Below are 21,087 nucleotides of genomic sequence, written 5' to 3' on the forward strand. Positions count from 1 at the left end.
CTATGCTTTTTGTTACAAGAACCACCAGGCAAAGGGCAAGTTTTACATGCAGATTGATCAAGAACATGTGATTGATGCCAGAAATGTATCCAAAAAGCAGCTTTCTGGATTGACTCTACTGTAAATGCCAGTAACCAAACTCACTCGGTGGTACCAACAGCACCTCTCAGCTTTACCTCATCTTAACAAAATCTCCAATTATCTTACACTGATCCTGAGGAGCACCACAGAATTTCCTTTCTTCAAAGGAGCTTATTCACTATTTTCTTTCAAACATATATGTCTGTTTGCATTTGTCTAAGTACACTGTAAGCACTAAAACATACAATGCATCATCTCTTTGTCAGTACCTTAGAAGAGATCTTTTGAGAATATGTTTACAACATAAAGGTCACTTGAAAGTTGACTAAACGCATGAATAAAAAATAAAACATTTAGTCAAGCCCTTTGAGGAGATGATGTTGTCATTACCCTTTACTGTTTGAGTAAGTTCTTCAAACTGCTTTTCAACACCATCGTGACACCACACAGGGAGTTTAATGGCAGCTCCTGAGTATATATAGAATCAAAGCCAATACTCAGCTTACTAACTTAACTTTCAGAAAGTTAGCACAGCAGTCAGAGATTAAGAATCATTATATACTTGGCAAACTGACCTATTTCCAAATGATGCAGTCACAGGATGATATGTGCAGTGGGCGTATTTTAGCCAACAAAAGTTAGCAAAGTGCCAAGAGCTGCTGAATTTCCTGCTAAGAATTAAGAGCCCCTCCACACGCATTTTCTGCCACAATATATGGCCCATCTTTTTGTCAGCACAAGTCTTCCTTGAAAAATGAGGGTTGAAAAAAAAAATCACCTGGCATCATTTCTCATGAAAGGTAAGGAAATTAAAGGAAATGAAAGAAGCTACAAAGTAAGAAGAGCTGATCTGAGGCTCCTATTGGCTAACACGCTTCTAAGTAAAGTGCAATTCCAGTTTTATTCTTGGTGCATGAGTAAAAGAGGAGTGTAAAAATGCAGAAGTATGTGAGACAAATGACATTTTATCTTTAGATATAATCATCCCTCATGGGTGTCATCCCTACTTGTCAATTAATCACTAGAGCATGAATATCCCAAGACAAAGCTAAAAATGGGGTCTAATTTTTCACTATATATGACTGAAACAGCCAGTACATTTCACAGAGGAAAGAAGAGGTTTGTGATCTGTTTGGTAGTTGCTTCACAAGGGCAATGTCACACAATCCAAATGGTAATCTCTGACATTGACTGCTGCATACAGTTACAGCTTGTGCCAGCCATCAGTAGGACTGTGAAGGTTTAGTAACACGACTGCAAGTGGGCGCATTGCCAAGACTTACTGAGTTACCACTTTCTGGCTAAGATAACAGCAACTGAGTAAATATGATGTTCTAGTCATTGCAAACATAAACTGAAATGTATTAGCATAAACCACTTTGTGAAATGTAACTTGCTAAGCCCCTGAAACTTGGCATGTGTGATTGCATGAGCATACCCTCTCTCTTAGCTAGTATAGACAACGCCAGACATGTAAACAAAGTAAAATCAGTAATTCCAGCAAATGCAATGGGCACAAGGAAACAATTACTATCTTTGGAGCTCAAAATCTGTCTACTATATAGATGCACAGCTCCTGGTTTATAAAAGTCCGTATCTTCCAGTACCTGAAAGTAAACTTACTGATCTGATTGTCAGCTGCTACCGTATGCAAGCTGTTCTCTCTTCTCAGTGTTGCAAGTGAAGTCATCTAAACAGCATTCTATCCAATCATTTATTTAACCGTACTGCTTTATTTCAGAGTAGAAGTTAAGCTCTGTGGGTCTATCAAATGTTGCAAATTAATTTTTAAATTTTTCTTTTGTGTGAATGGATCAAAAAAACTCTCAAGAGATCAATTTTACTTAGTCAGATATCTACAGATGAAATTATTACATTCACATCTCAACCTTGTCATTTGCTCAATGAGAAAAAAGACACACTAGCTGGATATAGGCTCTGAAAACAAAAGAAAGTTGAAGAAGGTCTATAGCTGTTAGTAGGGAAATGAAAAAAATCAAGATTTCAGCACAAAAAGGAATTTTCATTTCTTCTGTATTCACAGCTTTTGTGCACAATAATGCTACTAGACCTGTTACTTAGATTATGTCATTGCTTATGAGTTTTAACACTTAAAAGCAAATGCAAACAGGAAAATGCGTATAGCAGGTGGCATCCAAGTAATTCTCAGATCACATATTTAAAGAAAACTGGAAATAAAAAGGACAACCTTTTTTCAGCAGGAAATCCACACTCTCTTTATAGCATGTGAAACAAGTACAGTCAAGAATCAAAAAGAAGTTGCTACTGGGATCCTTACAAAATTATACAAATGTTTTAAATTTATTGTTTAAATATAAAATATTTATATCCTGAAAGTTAGAAAAAAATCCCAACACCTCGAAACAAAAAAACCCCAAACATCTAATTATTAACATCTGCATGCATTTGGTTTTCATCACTGATTTTTGAAAATAATGTCGTTTTAATTGAATGAGCTTGTAAGATTGAAGTAGAGGCCATGAAGGAGCCATGGAAAGATTCTTTGATTTTGTTTTTTCCCCTATTAATGTCTACAGTCTGATTTTGCTTACACTGTTAACTACAAAGGCTTCAAATATTTACTGTGGACAAAACGAAAATCAGCCCATTAGCCAACAAAACACTGTTACACCTCAGCAAAGAACAAGACAGCAAACATAATACGGCTAATTTAAACCGAAGAACAATAGTGGAGCAAGTGATGAATTACAGTATCTTTGATATCAATTTTGATTGCACAAGGAAAGTTATCAGAGAAGTTCAATATATCCATAGTTATAATTTTTTTTTCCCCTATTACAGATACATAACAACAGCCCCTGCCCAACCAAACTGAGTATGAGTCAAATTCACAAAACTGCACCTCATTCCTTGAAACTTGGCTGTCCTAATGGTGGCTGCCCAGAGTGGTGAGGAGCATATGAAGGTTCCTAAACTACACTGCACAGCAAACAAACAAAATTGACAACAAAAAATAAATTACAAACCATCAAGAGATCTAGACACAGCTACAGAATGAACTGTGGAGAAGGGATGGTCTAAGGAGACAGCTGGTTTCCTACACCATGTCTGTAGTACAGAGTACTACTGGAAGAAGGGTGTTGCAACCTACTTAAATCTATGAATAAATCTATCTTGAGAACACATATTACAGCATAAATATCAGGACACTTCTGAGACACATAATTTTTGTAACCACTCTCCCATCTGTGATTCTTTTCACTCAAATTCTGTAAATGAAGAAGAGTCTACAAAAGCCATTGCTGGATCATTTAATTTCATGCACTGCTTCTAGGAAGACAGCATCAAGGTTGTTGCCAGATACATAAAAGCAGCTTCCTATCTGAAGTCTTACTGTGGACTGGTAACATGGAAATTTTTACTAAAAAGAAATATTTCAGTTCAGTGAATGATAAAAGACATAATTCCCTAAATAAATGCTTAGCACTTGTACAAAGAATTTTGAATTAAAATAAAGAAGTCCCAGTGTGAGAGGTATTTTTTTCCGGTTATATTGCTAAAGAAAACACTAGTATCTGTTTCGAATTACTGGGGTTGTAGACTTCCGTAAACCCACCCAGATAAAACTAGGTTTGAATTCTGGACATATCCTTCAAAGCATAACAACCTGCATCCAGAAACATTTACAAATATCTATTTCAACTTAAAATTAGTACTTGTCAAAGGCTTGTCATGATTGGTCTTTTACATTTCTTATGTTGCTTAACAGCTCTTGGAAATGAACAACAAATGCAGGACAATATCAAATAGTCTCTGTGCTTTCCAAACAAGTCTAAATCATGTTTATTTACCTTCTTGTCAGCACAATTCCTTAATATAAGCGTACAGGTTTGCATATTTACCCTGAATACCAATCTATTGCACCAATTATGAAAGAAGGGTATAGCTGGTAACACATTGCCAAACACACTACAGGAAAAAACCCAACAACACGGCCACAGTATATAAGTGACAGGTAATACTTACTATTTATATGTTTCTGAACGAATGTATTCAAAAACATGAGATACACCCAGCTGGAACTGGTCAGCAATAGGGGTAACCCAAGGATTGTTCTCTGCTTTGAAGACTTGCTTTTGACCAGTCAAATCCAAATTACCTGAAAAGGATTAAACAAAACAGCGTATGAAGAAAGTGTGAAATATGAAAAAATTAAAAGAAATATCCTACTGTGAATAGAAAATTTTTCATTTGTTTCAGACTACAACCATAATAAAAGCAAATATTTCAGTGTTAGTGGAGAGGAAGAGGACGACATAATAGTTCCCACCATGACGGATGCTGTTCTGCCCTATTAATTTCAGTGCTACCACATATTGCTCAACAGGATTGAACTCAGCCCACTACAGAGAGTATTTATCTACCAAATTAGTTATAAGCAGGGCTTAACAGCACATAGGTGTTGGGCCCTCCCCACCACTTGCAAGAGTGAAAGGAGAATGACAATGGGATAGGAGTTTGCTCTGCGGAAGCTTAGCATTCAACGCATTTGTCAATCACTGTTCCAAGCACCATGTCAACAAGTGACGCCCAATACGCTTTTTGCCTTCCCAGTAGCCAGCATGTTGTTTGCACTGAGATCCCATCACTGATCTGTGGTTATAGCTCTCTATATTGTGAGAAACAAACAAAGCGTCATTCTTGAAACATGCTGGTTTTAAGTCCTTCTGTCAGCTGAATAGGTAAGAGACCTACCAGGGGTTTTCTTGGGGACTTTTTTGTTGTTCATTTTGTAAATGTTTACCACCCATAAACAATACTGCACATGCTCTGCTGGAACTCCTCATGATTATGGATATGACAGGCTGAATTCCAGCACCATCTAGCCATTGACATATTTTCTTATGCTCTTTAAATCAAAATAAGAAATCTGTGCTACATTTTACATTTATTTTTGTGAATTTTATGATGAAGAGAGGCCTACCCTCCCCCCAGCATTCTAAAGAAACAAACAAGAAATCCTTAGCTATGGGAAACAAAAGACAAAATTGTAAGGTTTTGAGTGAAGCTGTCAGAGAAATCTGAAATCAACCTGCTGTGCTAGCTTTTCAAAACTAAAGGCACTTGTGTAAGCTGCGTGAACATGCATGCTACGGGAGCTACTGCAAGCCGTGTGCTTGCTGGCCATTTCAGTTGTATGTTCCACATTACAGCTAATTCTTGATGCGCTGCTCTCCATAAAAAGGGTTAACACAATTAGTGTACAGACCATTATACCGTGTGAGAAGATGTCATGCATCTCATATCGGCCTATCAACAAGTTACCATTACTTCAGCATGCTCATCTGTCAGCTGTCTGGGGCCTGTTCTTTTGAAATAACAACAGGCAGGGAGCACTTCACCCCTCTTGTCAGTCAGACAGCAATTGCCCTCGCTGCCTCATGCTTCAGTGCACCTCGTTAGGAGCCTTGCACCCATCTCCTTTATTAAGGGACTTGGCAGCCCTGTTCTAACAAGGATCAGGAAGGAGGATTAAGTACTGTGACAAAGAGGACCTAATAAGCTAGAAACTGGCGTGTCTAAATCTATGCTGGCTCAAGGCGTAGGCTCACACTGCTCGCTATTCAGTCTTCAGGCACAGGCCACCAGGGAAGCAAGCCTGCACTGTGATTAGCCATAACCCCCTGACCAGTGCTGCTATGAAGATCATGTATCACTCAGAGGCTTGCTTTGCAATTGCAAATTGGATTTTCCATTTTATTACCTGCAAAAACCCCACATGCATTGCTTTCCACAACTACTGACGTTGTAGGCACTCACTTGTAATTACAGCTCCGCAAGTACTGTGTCAAGGTAAACTGATCAATCTGTGTACAACTAACAACAGTTAAATTTGGGGAGGCAAGTGTGGCTGCATCATGGGTCAAATTTAATGTTGTTTACTGGAATAAGTCATAATTCCCAAAATCTCAATAGTCAGGGTCCCAGATGAATCCTCTCGTCCTGAGCTGTGTCTGAAACGTACCACCCAGGGAACACTGCTGTGTTTCCATCACCACGGCATGGTGTGCCCACTTCCATTCCACATACCACACGGCCCATTAAAACGTCATTAATTGTAATACATACTATTCTATTACAGCCAAAGAAATCTTACAGCAAAAAGAGGATTGCTCAAGCAAAATTAACTGTAGGTGTCCATGCTAAAGTAATCATTTCACTGCCCTCCATCTTCTGGTTTTCTCCAAAGCACACTGGAGGCAGGTACAGATATTACTTTTTACCTTCAGAGAGAAGAGGCAGGCAGAGGCCCTTAGAGTAAAATTAATGTAGTTACAGAGGGAATTGGGGCTGGCTGTAGGATGTTCAGAAGTCCCAAGTCCCAGTAACATCTCAGAAACAGTATGTGCTGGCGTAACCAAACACGTGAGAGTCCTGCATGAGCGCTTCTATCCCCATGCACCAAGACAAACTCAGCAGCATGGAAGAGATATTCAAACACGCCTGAAGCAACGGCTGGTATTAGGCTCACTGCAGGAGTGCTATTCATCTGGACACCTTACAGATGTGTCCGTCCCCACCTCCAACTGCCTCCTGGCCTAAGATGTTTTTTATGGCAGCACTGCGCTAAGACATGCTGTTATTCCATTCCTGCAGCACTGGAGCCACAGGCCAGGGAAAAAGCCATGGCAGATGCGCCTTCATGCATATTGCCTAACAGCAACATCAGCAGAACACTATTCTCAGAGCTTTAGGAAATTTATATACTGTTCTGCTACACAGATCACATCAAATCCCTTGGATATTTTTAGTAAGCAAAATATAAAATTGCCTCTAGTAAAAATCCAGTACTGAAGATTCAATCACAAAATATATTAGGGTTGGAGACTGCACTGGTCATTGCTGGTTCATTCTTTCCATACACATCAGCCTATTAAAAAAATGTTTATAATATCTAAAATTTGGCATAACTAGTGGACTAAAATTGTATTTCTTCGTAACAGACTTAAGGATCCTGCTATTTTGCCAAACTGAAAGAGATCACCTCTTATGCATTAACAATCAGAAGCCTCTGGTAAGAGGGGAAGAGAAGGCTGTATTTAAGACTAATTTAGCACAGTCCCTTTCCTAGATCACAGAAATGTTTTTCAAATTATTTTTGGGTGCTTCTAAAATTTTTCTCATAAAAAACAAATAAATAATAAAAACTACACATCCCAGAACCGAGGTCTAACATGCTTAAATAACCTTCTAATTTCTAAGCTTGAAGAGTATGTTTTTTAAGTTTTCTATCTTGAACAGATTTTCAAGGAGGAAGAATGCAAAATGGACATGTTGCAACCAGTGAGCAGACACAGAAAAGAGAACAGTCTGGAAAAGAACAGAGATAAAGGTGTAACAGCTGATTGCTGTGGACGACCTGCATAGAATGACCAAAAGCCTAAAAGGAGCCAGCTTTGTGGTCCTAGAAATACCTGATCTTGGCATTTTTGTTCCTGTCTCAGCAGTCATTGTCTCTAAAGATGATCCTGTACCATTAAGTTTGACAGATCAGTGTGACTGACCTTCTGTGTTTAACCCATCTTAAAAACAAATTGTTCCTGCTTAAATTCAGAGCTTCCACAGCCATGGGTGGACAGAAGGGACAACCGGTATGACAGTGCACACATCCTGTATGATGTTAAAGGGAAAAGGCAGCTAGAGATTCACTGCACCTCTGTCGGTAAATCCTCCCTGCATTTGAGCTAAAGCGTGATCGTTTATGTTTCTTGTTATTTTCTTTCAGTGCTGTTGAAATAAAAAGTGGTTTGTGTGAACATTCATATTTTGTTCAACTGCCTGCAAAGGTCAAAAAGGAGCTCATAAAAGTGAATAAAATGCTGCCTCCCGCAGTTGTGTCTGCACAAAGTGTCAGAGCCAGTGATAATGCTACCTATCACTTTGACCATGGGTGTCTCTCCAGACTTCCCAGGCTCCTGTCCATTGGATACTCACCTCTTACCAGAGGTAAGTACCTCTTACATGCAGCTAGCTATAAGCCCTTCATCCTCTTGTGATGCATGGTATATGGAGTGTGTAATATTTACCCAATGTATGCATACTTAAGGTAGAGTAAGGTATGAATAGTGTACACAGGCATTACTTCAATACAAACAAAAGAAACCAGAACGAATACAAACCTGATTTGCCCTTTCCACTTGAATGTCCTTTGGCAACACTTTAAATACTCTCAAAAATTAGAAGGTGAAATAAAGTAATTAAACAACTCTGACATTTGAGAACCGAACATTGGCATTCAGCATAAGAAACATGATCCTAGCAGTAAAATGCCAGATCAACGATTCTTTGTAATGGTTTAAATTCATCCCCAGTGCAGCTTCATTAAAATCAATGGGAATAATTTTTAGCCTGTATATGGTTGAGTTTCACATCTGTGTTTTGTTGGTAGTCTGACTTCCAGCCTATACTCCACTGCACTGGCCTGAAGGAGAGTCCTCCAGCTGTAACACATTCCTTTTAGCAATTCTTCTTAAGACTGCAATTTAGATGTTCTTTCCCTTTACAACACAAAGTTCTTACTCTGTCATACATAAGGACAGAAAGAATGAAATTTGTTCTATTTCTTTATTTAGATATAAATACCCATGAATCCTGTTTTATTAAATGCTAAGTAAGGGACCAATCCACTACACTAAATTTAAACTTAGGTTATATGTAAAACTACGTCTGGCTTGTTTTAGATTTGCTTTACACTACAGGGCTTATAATTTTTATTACTTCTGTGGCATGTGCTTTGTCTCAATAGAGAGATTGGTTTAAGCATGGGGGTAGAAGAAATACCATGACTATTATGTCATAAAAATGATGCCAAAGCAAGTAATTTTGAATGATGTCTTAAAATCAATGATAAAAATGGAAATATATACTGATTTTTATACCGCAAAATGTCACAAAAATCAAATTATTTTTACACCAATCTTAAGCACCTGTAAACTGTGTATTGGCAACTTGTATCACTCCTGTAAACAAGATCATCTTGCTTTGAAGACCTCTGTTACTTTTGAAGTATTAGTAACAGAAGAGTAGATTTAAACAGTAATTATAAAGGAGCAGTAAGACAGAGTGCAAAGACTGCTTGTACATAAGTGAAGTGTGACTCAATCTTTTTGGAACCAGCAGAAATATTCACAAAAATATTCAGTATGATAAATCTACCACTCCATTGCATACGTCAAAAATATACATTTGCTTATTGATGAGTTTCTATGCACTAAAATAACTAGTAAATCTAAACCTAGACTGAAGTATCTCCAAAAGATCGATCCCAGCAACACTTTTGCTCTCTCACCTCTACATTCTTGTACTAGAGGTCTAACAGTATCACGTGGAGTCACCAGCACTTCAGAGAACACCAGAAGACCTTTTGTGGTAGTTTTATGAAACAGGAAAAGGTTCAACTCTCATATAACAAGAAGTCAGTTTCAGTACATACAAATAAACCACGCAGATACTCCAGAGCATCCATCAGACAAGAAGCAGGTTCCAAGTCTTCCCCTGACTGCTTTCCTGACCACACAGACTGGAACGTCTGCAGCCTCACCCGCAAGGTTAGACAGGAAGCCCCACGGTAAGGGGAAGGCTGAACTAGCAATCTGAAAGCCAAACACTAACACCTAGGCTCACTATCAGTTTTACAATCATTTTCAGGGACAGTAGTGCAGATACTGTAATATCACACATAATTCTAACAACTTCTTAGATGTAAATGAGAATTTCCAATAATGAAGTCAGAGATTAGACCCCAGCTTGAATGTTCACTTGAATACATCTAACAGTAAATCTCTTGTCAGTTCGGTAACTGAAGAGTTTCACAAAGATATTTCAAGTAAAAAACATCTGAGGATGTTTCAAACAGGAGATAACGGCTCTGCCAGTGGTGTCTTGTTCAAATGGTCCAGCAATGTTAAAATGCATTCTATATTTCCATGCTGAACTGAGCTGTCTTAGTTCTCAAGCATTGCTGCTTCTTCTGCCCATCAATAAGGGAGAAAGATGACCTGTGCTTTCTTCTCATGGAGTTAGTGAGGATCAGCAGCTAAGTCCGATTTCACTTCCCTTCCACGGGTTAAATAAAGACTCTGGTGCAATCTCAGAATAGCTACTCTATTTGCTTTAACTCTTAGCAAAAGGACCACAGCTGCTGAAAATAAAGAAAGCAAAAGCAGACCAACTAAATATTGAATTCTTTACCCTTGACATAAAGGTGAAGTGATACAGAGTGAACTGATACTACCTCAGCTACCATTACTACAATTCCATGGGAAGAGGATTTTACTCTCCAGCACTGTTCCACCTCATCCTTTCATAGAAGAGAGTTTAAAACAAAGTGAACTTAGTCCTCGGATATTTATATGGAATTCCAGCAACATAGCAAAGGTCAGCCAGAATCATTATACCAAAGTGCAACAGGGAGTCTGGCACGAGGAGACTTCCACTCCAGAACATGTCAAGACAAAAGATGAAGCCTGAGAAAGATAACAAAATGGATGAAATGCTGAACAACTCCCTTAAACCACATTTCAGATTTTAAGTATAGGCAGAATATAGACCTAACCTGGCTGGGCAACCTCACATTTCCATATTCAGGTGACTCTCTGGGAACACGGGGAGAGCCCCAGCAATTCCTATCATCACTTCACATAACAAACCTAATCTTAGCAGGACAACTAGTAGAAAGAGTAAATAATATTAACATTCACGAATGAAAGCCTCAAAACAGGAACTTATATTCAGTGCAGCACACAAGGCAAACAACATTCTGCAAACGGCCCGTACTTCCACATGACAAATCGCACCATTTCAACAGCCAAACTCCACCACACAGCCTTCAGGTACCAAGGCAACCAGCCCGGCTGATGCCGTCATGTGGGTAGCTAACGGGAATGGCAGAAGAAACAGCATTTTGACAAAAATCCAAGAAATTACTTCAAAATGTTTCCCGTATTTTTCTAAAAATATTTCAAATTAAAACTCAAATTAATTTCTCCCACATTCCTAATGTAAGAGAGAGATCATTTACTAGAAGACCTACAAGTACTGCTACGTTTCACTGATTTCACTCTCTGAAAGGTGACACGTTGTGCTGGAAATACCATTTCCCTCACTGCTCTGTGTAACAAATGTCTTGCTGATGGGGAACATGAGGGGCAAAATCGACAGTCACTGCTAAGTATACCCAGTGAAGAAACTAAAACACACCATGCAGCAGACAGGTTTTAGAACAAAAGGAGTTAACGTGATGTCAAGATAGTTTAACATTAAAGACATTTTAATGGCACAGGAAATATTACAGGCTTAGAAGATCGGCATCCCAATTTATTTTGAAATATATGGCACATTTTTTCCAACCTCAGAAACTCCCCTGGGATTCTCAATTACATGGGAATTCAACAGAGCATTAACTCTTTGAAGGGTCCAAAATCTAGTTAATTTAAAAATGAGAGTTCAAAAAGGATGCACTGTACTGCTTTTGCCCACAACTTTGAAGCTTCAATTCAAACACAGGTTGCCAAGTATTCAGAAAACCAAAACCACTTTTGAGTGGTAAATGAACCAAATTTAACAACAAATTTAACATTTGCTCAGATTGGCTCCAATTATGGTTCTCTTACCTACCACAGCTCCAACAGAACAGATGAAATATTTGCTGACAGAGACATCATTATTATGCTGATGGTACTTATAATCAGGATAAGTGCAGTCAACATTAGGAGAGCCTACACATACACAGTAGTCATCTGAGAAGCAACAGTAGGACTTGCATATTTTAAAAACTAATGTAAGACCAAATCTGAATCTTTGGAAGAATCTTTGGCAAAAATGCAGCAGTGTAAGGAAATGAACTCCTGTGGTGTATATACAAATGATGGGCTATGGAAAACATCTTTCTGTGTATAATGAAACTGCAGACTTGTCATCTCTTCCCATACCACCTTAACTCCCATCAAGTACTTGGGAATCAGCCTGGTCTCCAATCACATAAAAAGTGTTGGGTTTTGGTTGTGGTATTTTTGTGTTTGTTTTTTAACTTAAAATAAGCCTGAAATGAAACCCACAGTTAGAATACTCACAAATGTTCAGAGACACTTTTCTTCTATAAATAATCTCCTTGTGACCTACCTTGTTACACAGATTTTTCCATTATTCCTTAAGTAATAACTGCTACATCAGTAGTCCTAGAAAACAAGTTACTTGGTTTATCCATTGGGAAGTTTTACAAAGCTCTTTACTTTCTTACACCACCCTTGCCTTAGTTCCAAACGTAGAAACAGGCATTTTTTTCTTTTAAATTGCTAGGTATCAATGAGTTGCTCCAGCTCAGAGCTGGTGTCTAAAGAGCCCCAGGATGCTCAGGCTTCCAACAAGCACAGCAGACCTGCATTTATAGGTGAGCAGCGTGGTGGTGTGACACAGGTAGAGTGCAGTGACAGTTTACTGAAATAAGAGAAGTTTGGTGCTTACATCAAGTATATTTAGAAAAGAAATATCTTTTGTGAAATAAGTGATTCTGATGTTTGCTCATGCCTGTTATAATTACCTAAGCAAACCCCAATTTCGATTAATATTAATTTGAACAAACAACTGCAGCAACTACTTTGAGTAATATAATATTCGTTCACAAATTCTAGAGTAATTTCAAAAGCCCAAACTTTAAAATGCCTTCTTGTGAAGGAAATAAGGAGACCTTGGCATGATTTCTTGAACATCACATTTAAAGCCAGTCTTTTGTCCACAGAAGATAATTTAGCTGTTCAAAACCAAAAAACGATGAAATTACTTAGCCATTCTGCCATACAGATTTAATTTATGAAATGTTTCACCCTCCTTGAGCAGGAACATGGCTACTTACACCATCAAGGGTTTTTTTCGCTTTTTTAAAAAGCTTGAACTTTCCACTTTTCAGGTAAGTACCTAACTTCACAGTTTAGACAGTTTCTCCCTTTACCTGAGAAAACTATTTGATAAACTACAACAGGATTGAACAGTAAGCTTAAAAGCTCCTGGTGCCAACATTCAGTTTTGGAAAAAGAGGATGGTAATTAAAAATGCATCCTTAGAAATTACTGTTCTTCCCATAAGCATAAATATGAGTGAACAACCTGTATGTGTGCACACACGTGTGTTGGCAGCAGGATAAAGAACACTGTCAACATTAGAATCTGAGTTTTTAAAATCACACCATTTGTTTTCACAGCAAACCCGCTACTTGTATTTTCTGGGTGGCTATTTACATTTAGCTACAACTTTGTGAATATTCTGAACATTCCTGACTGTGATAAGAAAATCTCTTAAGTGGCACATATGGGTACATTCAGATGACCATACACTGAACTTAAAACACTATAACTGATCTTACTAATTGCATCTGCCACTTTATGTGGTTCATGTTTCTACTCGGCTTTCTTTCCAAGCACCGTTCCAATTGTTAAACGGTCAGAATACATGAAGTGACAGATTTAGTGCTTCCCTGGCAATTTATATAACTGACTGCAACTCTGTTGTTGCAGTGAATCATGATTTATTTGTCTCGCAATGCAGCACATAACCTTTTAAATGCTAGGAAAAAAAATGCCAGCGCCTCTTTAAAGTTTATATATGACTGCCCACCACCATTCCTCATGAACGGGGTTTTGAGAGACAAATGATAAAAACAAGCTGCAAATTCCACCTACCTACTCCTGGTCATTTCCTTCGTTCATCACTCACACGTACTGTATTTACAGACAAGCACCCTCACCCTGAACACCAGTGTACTCTCCTAGCCCCTGCATTTCATTCTAAGCAGTATTTATCCTAAATGACTGGAATATAGTCATGGAGGGCTATGTCCTTTTCAGGAAAGACAGGCCAGCCAGGCGGGGTGGTGGGGTTGCTCTTTATGTGCGAGAGCAGCTGCAATGTACTGAGCTCTGTCCAGGGACAGGGGACGAGCGAGTTGAGAGTCTGTGGGTGAGAATTAAGGGGCAGGCTGGCAGGGGCGATACTGTTGTGGGTGTCTGTTACAGGCCACCAGATCAGGGTGAGGAAGTTGACGAGGCCTTCTACAGGCAGCTGAGAGCGGCCTCACAGTCACAGGCCGTGGTCGTCGTGGGGGATTTTAACTTCCCTGATGTTTGCTGGAAGGACTACTCAGCAACCCAGCCACAGTCCAGGAGGTTCCTCCAGTGTATGGATGATAACTTCCTCATCCAAATGGTGGATGAGCCAACCAGGAGAGGAGCGCTGCTGGATCTCATCCTCACTAACAAGGAGGGTCTGGTCGAAGCAGTAAAGGTTGAGGGCTGCCTTGGTTGCAGCGACCACGAGATGGTGGAATTCAGGATCTTGTGTGGTAGGACCAGTACAATAGCAAGTAGAATTGCAACCTTGGACTTTAGCAGGGCAAACTTTGGCCTTTTCAAGCAATTGCTAGGGGAAATCCCATGGGCAAGGCTGCTTGAAGGTAAAGGGGCCCAAGATAGTTGGTTGGCATTCAAGGATTGCTTATTCCAAGCTCAAGAGCTGAGCATCCCGACACGTAGGAAGTCAAGGAAGAGGGCCAGGAGACCTGCGTGGCTGAATAAGGAACTGCTGGGTATGCTCAAGTGGAAGAGCAGAGTTTATAGGTCATGGAAGGAGGGGCTGGCCACTCAGGAGGAATATAAGGCTGCTGCTAGAGGATGTAGGAAGGCAGCTAGGATGGCTAAGGCCTCCTTAGAATTAAATCTGGCCAGAGGGGTCAAGGACAACAGAAAGAGCTTTTTCAAATACATAGCTGATAAAACTAACACCAGAGGCAAGGTTGGCCCACTGGTGAATGGGATGGGTGCCCTGGTGACAGAAGATACTGAGATGGCAGAGTTATTGAATGCCGCCTTTGTCTCAGTCTACTCTGCCGGAGGCAGTCCTGAAGAGCACTGTACTCCTGAGACCTCAGATGAAGTCAGGTCACTGGAGCAGTTTGCCTTAGTCCATGAGGAATGGGTTAGGGACCAGTTGAGCAATCTGGACATCCATAAATCCATGGGTCCAGATGGGATGCACCCGCGGGTGCTGAGGGAACTGGCGGAAGTCATTGCTAGGCCACTCTCCATCATCTTTACCAAGTCTTGGGAAACGGGAGAGGTGCCTGAGGACTGGAGGAAAGCAAATGTCACTCCAGTCTTCAAAAAGGGCAAGAAGGAGGACCCGGGTAACTATAGACCGGTCAGCCTCACCTCCATCCCTGGGAAAGTGATGGAACACCTTATCCTTGATGCCATCTTAAGGCATGTCAAGGATAAGAGGGTTATGAGGGGCAGTCAACATGGCTTTACCAAGGGGAAGTCATGCTTGACCAACCTCCTAGCCTTTTATGAGGAAATAACATTGTGGATGGATGATGGCAGAGCGGTGGATGTGGTCTACCTTGACTTCTGCAAAGCATTTGACACAGTCTCCCACAGCATCCTCATAGCTAAATTGAGGAAGTGTGGCCTGGATGATCAGGTAGTGAGGTGGACTGCAAACTGGCTGAAGGAGAGAAGCCAGAGAGTTGTAGTCTATGGGGCGGAGTCTAGTTGGAGGCCTGTATCTAGTGGAGTGCCTCAAGGGTCAGTACTGGGACCAGTATTATTTAATATATTCATCAATGATTTAGATGAGGGAATTGAGTGTACTGTCAGCAAGTTTGCTGATGACACTAAGCTGGGAGGAGTGGCTGACACGCCAGAAGGCTGTGCTGCCATCCAGCGGGACCTGGACAGGCTGGAGAGTTGGGCAGGGAGAAACTTGATGAAATATAACAAGGGAAAGTGCAGAGTCCTGCATCTGGGCAGGAACAACCCCAGGTTCCAGTATAGGTTGGGGAACGACCTGTTAGAGAGCAGTGTAGGGGAGAGGGACCTGGGGGTCCTAGTAGATGGCAGGATGACCATGAGCCAACACTGTGCCCTTGTGGCCAAGAAGGCCAATGGCATCCTGGGGTGTATTAGAAGGGGGGTGGTCAGTAGGTCGAGAGAGGTCCTCCTTCCCCTCTACTCTGCCCTGGTGAGACCGCATCTGGAATATTGTGTCCAGTTCTGGGCCCCTCAGTTCAAGAAGGACAGGGACCTGCTGGAGAGAGTCCAGCGCAGGGCGACAAAGATGATTAAGGGAGTGGAGCATCTCCCTTATGAGGAAAGGCTGAGGGAGCTGGGTCTCTATAGTTTGGAGAAGAGGAGACTGCGGGGGGACCTTATTAGTGTATATAAATATATAAAGGGGGAGTGTCATGAGGATGGAGCCAGGCTCTTCTCAGTGGCAAACAATGATAGGACAAGGGGTAATGGGTATAAACTGGAACACAAGAGGTTCCACTTAAACTTGAGAAGAAACTTCTTCTCAGTGAGGGTGACAGAACACTGGAACAGGCTGCCCAGGGAGGTTGTGGAGTCTCCTTCTCTGGAGACATTCAAAACCCGCCTGGACACATTCCTGTGTAACCTTATCTAGGTGTTCCTGCTCTGGCAGGGGGATTGGACTAGATGATCTTTTGAGGTCCCTTCCAATCTCTAACATACTGTGATACTGTGATACTGTGATAAATTAGCAACAGGTATTCTCTGATAAACACAGAGGAGGAGAATACTGGTTTCCCCCAGCCCTCTTGCTGGTATTTGCCACAGAAAAATCTCATTGGTTGAAATTAAGAGCAGACTTAGTGTTTTATCTCTCTCCACTCCAAAACTAGGATCCCAATGCCTGTCTGTGGCCTCTTCTCATACCTGACACTCCATATTTTCTTCTGCACTTACTTCCATTACCTTTAAAAACCAGCTTCATGTACTCTCCCCCACCTCCTTCCCCTCATCCAAATGCACTGTTTTATTCTGGTGGTTTATATTGCTCCCATGTCCACGGTAAATGAACATCTAATGACTCATTGCTGTCCACCTGTGCCAATCAAAAGCCTTCAGTGCCTTTAATTATGAAAGTGATAATGAGAGAGGAAAGATTGTTTACTTTAACTGGAACTGCAGTATCTCCAATTAATGCAGATAAGACCTGCTCATGGAAAAGCTATTTATCCAGCATGCACAGCACAACGTATTTGGATAGCTCTTCTTACATTATAAATCAATTTTAAAAATTTAGGAGGGAGAACTCAAGACAACAGATAAAACTGGTTTTCCCTCAGATGGCAACTATTAGCAGTCCATGTATTAGGATGCAACATTCACATACAGCCTTTACACTGGCAGACTTAAAACTGTCTGCAAAGGTGTGCTTCTCTAAATTGCCTTAGTTTGCAGAAGGGAAAACAAGGCTGCAGAGATGAAGTAATTTTTTCTATTCATTCAGGAGATTCATGCTTGCCTGTGGCCTGCTCCTATCTGATCTCAAACAAGCCCTCCAAAGCCCAGCCTTGTGCTCTGTTCACTAAAATCCAGTCCCTAAGTGTTTGCCTAGATGTTTAATAAACAAGCAAGAGCATTGCTTTGCACAGTAAATATGCTTGCAAATTGCACAAGTTACAAATCTAGACTTCAGTGCAATGTTTTCTGGAAATACACCACCAAATCTAGGTTTTTAAGTGTCTGAGATAGTTCTAGCGCTACACATGGCATAGAGTGCAACAGAAATGATGCCAACTGATCATGAATGAAAGAGTAAGACCATAAAATGAAAAACTGGTAAATTAATACATTAAAGTATTACTTACAGAATAGCATTTCAGTCATAAAGAATGAAGCTGAGAAGTATTTAAGCTGTGCCAATACAGCTCATTCTGATCAGGTGAGGAAAAATTACAAGCCCTTTCTCTATAAGATTTTTATATTGTTCTATAATGCAAACAAATGTTAACTAAAAGAAGAAATGCTTCCCTTGGCCATCCCAAGTTTTGAAGGTCAGTGCAAAATAAACATAATGAAGTTTGTTTCAAACATTTATATTTGTTTTGGACAATGATGGTAAAACCATTTAAAGTGAATTTGCTGTTACGTTTGTAAGGCAGCAGCATGTTTAGAACATTTAATTAGCCACAGAGAGTGGTTAGACTCAGTGCAGCACTGGACTTCCACTATCCAGAAAACGACAAAATCATAACTTAGGAAGGTACAAAAAAGCAAATTTATATATACTACATGCTTCTGAGTATTACTGCTGTTGAAAGAGACTTTATAAATAAATACGACTTTGACAAGAAGCTAAGGAAAGTATACTTGTGTCAAGGAATAAATATCTGAATTAAGAAAACAAGAGCAACTATCATCTGCTGGGGGTGACGCACAATACTCAGCATCATATAGTCCAGTAAATTGATAAAGACAAAAAAACACCATGTTGGGCAAACAAGAATCAAAACAAACATCTTCCCCCACCTCACAGGAAAAACACTTTCCTTTGCACATAAACAAAAGAGCACACACTGCAGACTCTTACATTTATGCACACAGCTGACGCAGTCTCTAATGGGTCTTATGGCAATAAATCATTTTGCTTTATGATGTTAACTTCAGTCATTATCATTCTAAGTTTTGGGGAACTATTACTTGGAAGGCAATAGTAGAAACAAAGAAGCTTCCCTATGTAACAGTCCACAATAACACGAAATAAGTAATCAACCCTGTGTAACAGTGGTTTCAACAAGTAACTGATGCAACTACAGTATTCTGAATAAAAATATTTTTTAAAGATTGTCATAAGAGATTTAAGACCAAATTCTGGCTTGGGACAAACAGAGAAAACCTCTATTGAAGTTAACACCCCTCACATAAAATGGAATACTGCAATGTAAATTCAGCATATCAATACGCTTCAAAGAAAAAGTCCATAGGTTGGAAAGAAGCCATTTGTAATCATATTTAAATGGCCAGCGTCACAAAATATATCAACTAGCTCCACTACTTTAAGTGACAGAGCTGTCACCTCACTAAGAAAGGCAGGCTACTGAAACAGAAAAATGAAAAATTCCTCTCATTTAGGTGTATTTTACTCTTATTGATTAAACTTCCATTTTTACAGGATCAGTCACAAAAAAAGCCACTTACACTGCTGTCATTTTTGCTTAATCTAATTTTGACTAATCCAAAAAGTGTTCTCAAAACCCAGCCAGAGACAAGAATAGCTTTGCAGACCCAATATTTATTATATGTTATATAAAGTAAGATGCTATGTACAAATTGGCAGTGAGGTGTACTAATAGAGAAGGAAAATGTAACATGCAAAAATCTGTAAAACCAAGCATACATCATCATCTGGATCCTTTTGTATATCCAGTAGCAGTAAAAAAGTGAGTGTTTCTCAGAGGAAAGCACGTATTAGCATCAATGACAACTTAAGTATAATCATTTCCTGGAGTTTAACAACTGGTTTCATTTCAGAGGAAACACACTGCATCATCATCATTATTATTTTTCAAATAAATAAATGATCATCCATAATCTTACCTAGTTCTGGGGGCAGCACAGTAAGGCGATTTCCCTGGATATGAAGTTCCTTAAGCTGAGTGAGCTCACCAATTTCTTTGGGCAGTGATATCAGGTCATTGTCTCTAAGACTCAGCTAAGAGTGAATATAAAATAGTCAGAATAATTATCAGTTACCATAAAGCAGTCTAAACCAGACCTGTACTCTCTCAGTCTCTCCCTTTCTCCTAGACACTCAATTCTTCCAATTTTTTACAAGTGTCTACTGGTAAACAAGAAACAGTTCCAGGTGTAATGGTCTATTCCTGCAAACATACCCTACTACTCCTTAAACTGACTGGATTCTATTCCTATAAGTGTTGCAAAAGTGCATCGATTTTCCAAGAATTTAGATAAATTACTTACTATCTGCAACTTTGTGAGCTTCCCAATATCTGGCGGCAGGATTTCAAAATCGTTGTCACTTAGATAGAGTGCACGCAGGGTGGCTGCAAATTAAATAGCAATATATAAACAGGGTGGCACATAACCCAACCATTTGAGGTCTAATCAATAAAAAGGAGTCAGGTTTGATTAATAACCCTGACTTGGTGAAAAGCCTTTAACATGCTCAGGGCTCACAATAATAACAACCAGGTCAAACTCAGATTTACTGGCTTATTGTATTGTTGGTGAGTTCAGGAAAACATCTATATTTGAAAGGAATGGCACAATTAACAATTTCTACAAGAGTAGACTCTAGCAGATCCTAGTATATAGTCTTGATGCCTAGCTGTCAGAATATAGTCATTACTTTTTATTGCCTCTGATCCTTATTTATTAAATCAATTTGCATCACAAACAAACATTTAAAAACAATCATCTGAGGTTTTTTGACAAACACCTATGTCAAGCTCTATAAAAAGCACAGTCTAATGCTAGGGAAGAGCTTAAACGAGAGCAATATAGAAGATTCAAGCTATATAATCTGTAATCTCCATGCTTAGTCTCTATGAAATTCAGAGAAAAAGAGATGACCCAGCACAACCATGTAGCTTGCTATTACAGAACGAGCATACATGACAGTTTGGAAAACAAAAATTAAAATGGAGACTCACAAAGAACTGTTGGGCGCAGCGGGAAGGAAGGTGCTCAGGTCAGCAAAACCTCCCTTCCCCACCAGAGGAGATCCCACTTGCCTTACGCAGTTTACTCCTCCTCCTCCTCTTTTCACTTCATTAAATGTGACCATTTTTAATAACGCTGACTAAAAATTTCCCTCTGACAGGTTACAATTGCAAAATCGCTCAGGCAGCAGCACTCCTTCCTCTCCCCTCGCCTGTCACTTTTGCTGCTAAATGCACTGATCCTGAAGCAACTTCAGCAGAGCACACTGAAAAGACCAGTAAGGTAGCAGAATCACTGAAATCCAGAAAGTGCCAGAATTCAAGTTGCTTAGGCAACCACAATGCAGCCCTTTTGCACATATGTATTGCAATACCTTTATTTTAACTCAGAGTATTTTTAACATGTGCAAAGGTCAGCTTAGCTCTACCATTCCTGTGACAAGCTTTGCAACCTTAGCATATTTTTTAACATACTGGACACTTCAACT

The 21,087-nt window shown here is 39.8% G+C and overlaps 1 protein-coding gene across 2 annotated transcripts in view; it reads right to left on the reverse strand.

Moving 5' to 3' along the window:
• RSU1 (Ras suppressor protein 1) overlaps nucleotides 1-21,087 on the reverse strand; it is a 108,984-nt gene that overhangs the window by 59,666 nt on the left and 28,231 nt on the right. For both annotated transcript variants that reach the window (XM_080639675.1, XM_080639676.1), the window contains 3 exons: nucleotides 19,899-19,981; nucleotides 19,515-19,629; nucleotides 4,090-4,222 (listed from right to left, as the gene is read on the reverse strand). In XM_080639675.1, coding sequence (XP_080495801.1) covers nucleotides 4,090-4,222; nucleotides 19,515-19,629; nucleotides 19,899-19,981 — 331 coding nt within the window. The remainder of the gene's footprint in view (nucleotides 1-4,089; nucleotides 4,223-19,514; nucleotides 19,630-19,898; nucleotides 19,982-21,087) is intronic.

This window comes from Psittacula echo (genome assembly GCF_963264785.1).
Source record: "Psittacula echo genome assembly, chromosome: 2".
In the NCBI taxonomy this organism is placed as follows: Eukaryota; Metazoa; Chordata; class Aves; order Psittaciformes; family Psittacidae; genus Psittacula; species Psittacula echo.